At 33.5% G+C, this 8,064-nt stretch overlaps 1 protein-coding gene across 1 annotated transcript; it reads right to left on the reverse strand.

Moving 5' to 3' along the window:
• Window positions 1-265: 265 nt before the first annotated feature.
• On the reverse strand, window positions 266-753 carry LOC109566006 (large ribosomal subunit protein uL23-like). The gene has a single exon (XM_070790063.1). The coding sequence runs from the start codon at window positions 736-738 to the stop codon at window positions 328-330; it is 411 nt and encodes a 136-aa protein (XP_070646164.1). The 5' UTR covers window positions 739-753; the 3' UTR covers window positions 266-327.
• Window positions 754-8,064: the final 7,311 nt, after the last annotated feature.

An 8,064-nucleotide genomic window follows, 5' to 3' on the forward strand; every position in this document is an offset into this window, starting at 1 on the left:
TGTGTTTATCATTCATTTCAGCTTAATCTTTTACAGTGCAAAGTGACACTGAAAGTTCTTTTGTAGAAAAATATCATAGTTTCAGTATTATTTGTTTAGGTGACTATCCTGAACTGCCTTGGCAGATATAAAAATATGTATAAGACAATTATATATAAATATGCATATATTTATGCTATTTTATTATTTAGTGTTTATATAATTTGTATATATTGTATCTAATTATGTACATATAATTACATGAATGCTAGAAAGAAAATATAAATTCTTTTTTTTTTTTTTTATAGTGAAAACTTTTATATTTGGAATTAGCCAGCTGGACTCAGTTTAGATGATGCCAATTTTGTTGGCAACATCCAAAGCATCATAGTCAGGAGCCAGTCGAACATATGCCTTCTTCTCTCCATCAGGCCTGATCAGAGTATTGACCTTAGCCACGTCAATGTCATAGAGCTTCTTCACAGCCTGTTTAATTTGGTGCTTGTTGGCCTTGACGTCCACAATGAATACCAGTGTGTTGTTGTCTTCTATTTTCTTCATGGCTGACTCAGTGGTGAGGGGGAATTTGATGATGGCATAGTGGTCAAGTTTGTTTCTCCTAGGGGCGCTCTTCCGAGGATATTTGGGCTGCCTCCTAAGCCGCAGTGTTTTGGGCCGCCGGAAGGTGGGCGACGTCCGGATCTTCTTTTTTTTGTGGCTGTGGACACCTTTCAACACTGCTTTCTTGGCCTTCAACATGGAGTTTACAACTGTATATTTATCAGGCTTCAAATAAATTTTTAAAACTCTTGAATACTTGCTAGCAGACAAAACAAAGTCTGTGATAAGAAAAAAGAAAAAATGAAAGTAAATGAGCTAAAGTTTGAATCAAGAAGCCAGAAAAAGAACCATAGAATAAACACAAGTACATGGAATGTAGAAGATAAAAGCATAAATTAATAAAATAAAATTGCGTACTATTTATTACACTAAATATTGCAGAGACTCAAAAAGGGAAACCTGGTGCAACTAATTTTATGAGACAGGTAAAACTATGACACTTAAAAATTATAGAACATTTTTACATATGAACATAAAATCTAAACGTATTAAAGAAGTTAAGCAACTTTAATACAATAGTGTGTGTGTGTGTGTGTGTGTGTGCATGGATTATATCATCAGTCAGTGGGATTTACCATAAGAGAGAAATTATAGTCAAATGAAACTGTAATTGATTTAATTATGTATTTTAGCAGATTAAATTTGAGAAATATTCAGATTAGCTTAATAAATAAAAAGCTACTCAATAAAATTAAACATTTATTGATAATTTAAAATAATAATAAGAATGTTTTAGCAAAGTAGGAATAGAAATTTCCTTAAAGTGATTAATGAAATTACTACTGACAATCATAAACATAATGTTCTAAGATGAACCTGGAGATGCCTTTTAATTAATGAAAGAATTAATCACTATTGTCAATAACAGCCAATATTTTACCATTTCACACTCATGAAACAAGATAAAAGGAAAAGAGATATTAGAAAATAAAAAGTTAATATCATTTACTTAGAACAATGAGAATATGGAGATAAGGCACAGAAAATACAATAGGATTTTCATGTTATCTAGTCAACTCACAAAAATAAATATAATTTAAATATTTCAGCCACATCCAAATAACAATGTCATAGAACAAGATAAGTCATTTAAGATAACACAAAGATTATAAATCATAGTGGGATTTGTGAAACAAAGTTGAAGACTCTAAAATTAGATTGAATAAATAGAAAACAATATTCTCAAGTGAAAAATACTAATATTAAAATGTCAATCCTTCAAAATTAATTTATTAATTTAATGCAATTCTGATTGAGATCATAAGAGAAAAAGAGAGAGATAGAGATAGAGGTAGGAAAAAAGAGAGGGAGAGAGAGAGGGAATGGAACTGGGAGACTAAGGAATAAAAACAGGCAGTAAGATATGGAATAATAATAATCGGAGAGAAACCTTCCTAATATGATAGTTTAAGGTATTAACAATCATATCTCTCTGCTATTGACCCAGGAATAGAGAAATAATACAATGTTTGGAGTTTAGACTTCTCCAAAACAATTTTTATGCAAAAAAATTGTTAATATATGATAGAAATGATGTTACCCATCAATGAGGAATGAAGAGGGAATTCAGTAAATGGTGTGCTGGAACAACTATCTGTATAGAAAAGATTAAGTTTCATTCCTTTTCCCATAAAAGGTAAATCCACATGAATTAGTTATTTTAAAATGAGAAAAATATTTTAAAACTATTAGAGGAAAACAGTAAGATAACTTTGAACTCTTAGATTTAAAAAGTATTAGTTTGATATACAAAATTAGCAAAATCCATTAAAAATTAGACTAGTAAAGAACTAGATCAAGTTTTTAAATTATTATGACTAATGACGACCTAGTAAGATGAATGATGAGCCAGATTATGGTAGTGAAAACTGAAAGTGAAAGTCGTTCAGTTGTCTCTGATTCTTTGTGATCCCATGAACTATGTAGTCCATGGAATTCTCTAGGCCAGAATACTGGAGTGGGTAGCCTTTCCCTTCTCCAGGGTATCTTGCCAACCCAGGGATCACACCCAGGTCTCCATCATTGCAGGCAGATTCTTTACCAGTTGAGCCATAAGGGAAGCCCGATCATGGTAGTATATATTACAAAATATTTAACAAACAAATTTATTGCTAAGAATATGTTAAAAGCTTCTACCAATAATTACCTTGACTACACTGATATATATTTACACCAAAGCTTATGAACTTGCATACTTTAAATATATGCATTTTATTATATATCAATCAAATTTCAATTAAGCAGCTAAAAATTAATAGGAATATAACTCAATAGGAAGGTAGGCAAAATATATGAAAAGGCAGTTCACTAACAAGGAAAATTGAATGGCTCTTAAGGATATACTGTGTTTATGTGCTTAGTCGCTCGGTCGTATCCGACTCTGCGGCCCCATGGACTGTAGCCCACCAGGCTCCTCTGTCCGTGGGGATTTTCCAGGCAAGAATACTGGAGTGGGTTGTCATGCCCTCCTTCAGAGGATCCTCCCAACCCAGGGATCGAACCCAGGTCTTCCACATTGCAGGTAGATTCTTTACATCTGAGCCACCAGGGAAGCCCCATAAGGATTTAAAAAGATCTTAACTCTCACTAGCAATCAGGGGAATACATATTACAGTAATGATGTTCCATTTTACAACCATAAGATTAGCAAAATGAAAAGAAGGTAACAATACCAGATCATGGTGTATGCTGTGGAAAACAGAAAGTCTGATACATTGCTGCTAGAAGTGTGAAATAGTACAATCATATTACAGAGTAAATTTTGCGATATTGATTACAGTTAAAAATGTGAATATGCATTAATATCCAAAGGCCTAGTAATTTGAATTCTAATAGCTAGAAAAAAATCCTTGTATATGTGCCACATGGTACACATACAAAGATTTTTGTTGAAATAATGTTTACAATAGCAAAAATCAAAAGCAGTCAAAATATTACAAACAGGAAAATGGCTAAATAATTTATAATTTATCCCTGAATTGAGAGACTTACTAATAGGCAATAGCTAAGCTTAATTGTAAAGATCATGAATAAAATGTTGAGTGAACAATTTTTAGATTTAAACACACAGAATAAAATAATTTAATTAAAAATTTAAAATACACAAAATCATACTAAATGTTCTATGAAGATGCACATATAGGTAATAAAAGTACAATATAATTGGCTAGAAAGATATAAGATATGTTAGGTTTTTCATGGTGATTACTTCTGGAAGCTATATAGAGAGAGGTAGTTAGTACTGGGCAGAGAAAAAGAAAGCGATTTTGAATTTATCTGATAATATAATGTTCTTTCTCTTTATTTAAAAAATGTATATGTGTGTGTCTGAAGCGGTGATAACGTTATTAATAATATTAATCTGTAATATTATTCTATTCATGTTTCTGTGATTTTAAATATTTTGAAACAAAACAGTGGCTTCATATTTTCTTAAGATCTGAATGAGCAACAAATGCAAACCTTGTCACAAAATTGCAAAGCACTAAGTAATACAGGTACGGCAACCCTTATTTAAACAAAATATTAGGCCCATGTACCCATTTATTATGACTTACTGATTGATAAATGAATGCCATCTCATACTTAGTAATTATTAAATGAATAACAAACCAGTGACCAACTTATAAGTGCTGAGAAAATATGACAATAACAAAGCAAAGGGACCAGATGGAGGTGGGAGTGGAAATGTGGAGATATGCGTGCCTTCCAATGTTCCACACCAGGCTTAGCTTGCTGTCGACACTCAGTAAATGTTAAGCAACAATAATAATAATGGTACCATCTGCATGCCAAATTTAGACTAGTAGAAACATACAGGATTGACAGCCCTAAAGGCCAGACTTCCCTTACTTATTATTCTCAATGTGTACAGTATTTTTCTTAGCTCAGTTAATAGGATAAATATTCTTTCAGTCACTCAGCCAGAAAGCCACCATTATCTTTAACTCTCCCTGCTCAGTCATCACGCACAAACACTTTCAGAAATCTACCAGTCTACAGTGTCTTTCCCTTCCGAACCAGGCATAGCATTGCTATTATAGTTTCCATAAAAACTGCAAGACTCTATTTGTTACTTGCTCAGAAAAGCTCTGATAATGTTTTGTTACCTAAGAGGGTAAGATCATAGTATTTTAACTTGGTGTATAAGATTTTTTGATTGCCTCAACTCGTATTTCCAACATAATATCATGCTGCATCACTTGAAAACCTTCTCTTGCATCCTATTTGCCTCACATATGAGGCTAAGGAATTTTTTTCAAATAAAAAAAAACCCCAAACCTCTATGTACTTACACTTTTCTCATGTGAAATGATCTTACCTCTACCTGTTTTGATTTCTACCCATTATTCAAAGATCAATTTAGTTATCTCCTGTGTGAGAACATTGCTGTTCCTCCCAGGAGAATCTAATTTCTCTTTCATTTTCCTTTTATATATTGTTTGTGCTTTTCACACCATATTATAGTTAAAATTTATTATGCATCATATATTCTTCTAAGTTCCTTTTACCATCATATTAACAATATTATAATACATATTAACATACAATCTTCATAACAATCCCAGAAGGTCATTGTTAACCATTTGACAGACGAGAGAACTAAAGTATGGAGAAATCAACTGATTTGACCACAGATAGTAAGTGACAGAGCTGGGATCTGAATCCATAGAGCCTGCTTTCAACCACTAGACTAGATTCTAAGCTACTTAATAGAAAGTGATTCTCTTAAGACCACTTCATAAAGTTTTACCTTGATCCCATCCACCATCCCACGTAAGTATCAGATTCCTCACAGCACCTAACAGGGCTTCTTATAGCTGGCAAATAAATTATGATATGTAAAGGAAAAAGCAAAAAAATAAAAAGATTCAATTGATATCATTTAAAAGCATTATTATCACTAATATTATTATCAAACTAATATTATCTCAACAACAAAAAATAAAGCATCTAGCATTTATTCCATTCTTCACCCTCCAGATGGCAACTAGGCTTTGGAGATATTTAGTTCTAGCCTATCTTCCCCATTAAGAGTAATTAATAGCATTGTGTGCTTTATGTACTTCAAATGGAGTTAGAGCTGCTCTGGAAGATAAACCCAAAATGCACTGACAGTATTCTGCAAGACGTATGCCCTTGAGGGAATTAGGTAGAATTATTCACAAGGAAGCCCTGGGAACTAGACAAAAGGAGAACGTTATCAAAAAGTTTGTGTCTCTGCTCCCCAAATTCATCTGTTGAAATCCTAACCCCCAATGTGATTGTTTTAGGAGGTGATGTCTTGGGATGTAATTGGTCATTAAGGTGGAGACCTCATAAATAGGATTAGTGTCCTTGTAAGAAGAGATTGAAGCATTTGCTCCCTCTCTCTCTCTCTGTTCTCTACCATATGAGGATACACCTATCTGCAAACCAAGAAGCAGGCTTTACCAGACACTGGGTCTGCCAGCCAGAAGTCTTGGTCTTGAACTTTTCAGCCTCCAGAATCATGAGAAATAAATGTTTGTTGTTTAAGATACTAAGTTTATGGCGATTTGTCATAGATGACTAAAACATAGAGTAACCCTGGAAACCGACTAGGTGTGGTCTCCCTGCCAATCAAAGAGAAAATAGCCATGCATTTTCCTTTAGAAGCTATACTCAAAGAACTCCAGTTGTAGTGGAAAGTTGAAGATCCCTGTGTTCCAGGAAGACATCAACCATGAAAGTTATACTTCACAACACAGTTCCTGAGAAACCAAAGAAAACAATGATAGTGACGGAAATAACCCAGACTATTAAGACTTCTCCATATGAGCCTATTAGTTAGGACCATGTAGGTGCCAAAGAAGGATAGGAGTCCTTTAAACATTGATAATCAACTTTTTGACATTCCTGAGTTGGGAGTTTATAAGATATTTTAATTTAATTCATAAAAATAAGGAAATGTGGAAAATTAATACTTACTTTAGCTCATGCATACGTTGATCAATCAAACCACAGTTTGGAAGCTACTTGTAAAATAAAGTTTTATAGAGAACAGACATTTTTGCCTTGGTTGTTTTTGATAGATCCTAAAATCCATTTGTAGAGAAACCACAGACAGACGGACAATTTGACTAATTCCATCTGAACTTTGATGACAGAACATAATTAAAGAGAAATTATAAGAAAATGAACAGATTATCATTTTCTTTATTAAAAGAATCACACAAAACGGAAGAGTTTACAGTTTATTTTGTAATATCTCCACCTGACTAAATCCTAATCTTGTTAATTTCTCCCAGAGGAATAATGCCAGAAGAGTAAAAACTATATATGAAAAGATGTCCTTCACAATGTTATTTATAAAATAAAAAGTTAACCAAAATAATTTATTCAAGTTGAGACACTATTTAAAGAGAAAACTAGCACTAAAATTAACAGATATTCAATGATCTATATAACAGTCATAAATTAGGATGCTTTTTTTGCAGACTGGAAACTATGGTTATGGCTATAATGAATTTAGTTAGGTAAATTATAGTCCACTCATTAAAAATATTGGCTATAGAGACTACTCTTAAAATTCTTATTCAACTCAATAATATGTATTACACAAAAGGTATATCACACTGAATATGTTCCCTGTTTAGAGGAAAGTGAAATTTTATCGACTTTTGAAGTTGTATTATAGTGTGCTTTCACTATATAAATATTGTTAGCATACATATGGATACTAATAATTAAAAAAAAATAAGAACTTGTGCCTGACTTTTAAGATGGTGAATGAAATTTTCGGTGATTTCTGTTTTTTTTTTTTTTACTTTTCACTTGTGTTATTTCTATAGCATTGTTTAGACAATACCTTGCTAAGTCACTTCAGTCGTTTCTGACTCTGTGTGACCCCATAGACGGCAGCCCACCAGGCTCCCCTGTCCCTGGAATTCTCCAGGCAAGAACACTGGAGTAGGCTACCATATCCTTCTCCAATGCATGAAAGTGAAAAGTGAAAGGCAAGTCACTCAGTCGTGTCCGACTCTTCGCAACCCCATGGACTGCAGCCTACCAGGCTCCTCCGTCGGTGGGATTTTCCAGGCAAGAGTACTGGAGTGGGGTGCCATAACCTTCTCTGAGACAATACCTTAGAAATGACAAAAAATGACAAACTTGAATATTCAATCTATTGGCATTAATAATTAGAGTTAATTAGCAAATATATTATTTATTGAGTTCTATTAGGTAATAAGTATTCCCTGGTGGTTCGGATGGTAAAGAATCTTCCTGTAACGCAGGACACCCAGGTTTGATCCCTGGGTCAGAAAGATACCCTAGAGAAGGGAAAGGCTACCCACTCCAGTATATTTGCCTGGAGAATTCCATAGACAGAAAAGCCTTGTGGGCAACAGTCCTTGGGGTTGCAAAGAGTCAGACACAACTGAGCTACTAACACACACTATTGTGATAAATGCTTCGTTTATAACTGCATATGATGAACTTTAG

Source organism: Bos indicus, chromosome 1 (assembly GCF_029378745.1).
Source record: "Bos indicus isolate NIAB-ARS_2022 breed Sahiwal x Tharparkar chromosome 1, NIAB-ARS_B.indTharparkar_mat_pri_1.0, whole genome shotgun sequence".
Classification (NCBI taxonomy): Eukaryota; Metazoa; Chordata; class Mammalia; order Artiodactyla; family Bovidae; genus Bos; species Bos indicus.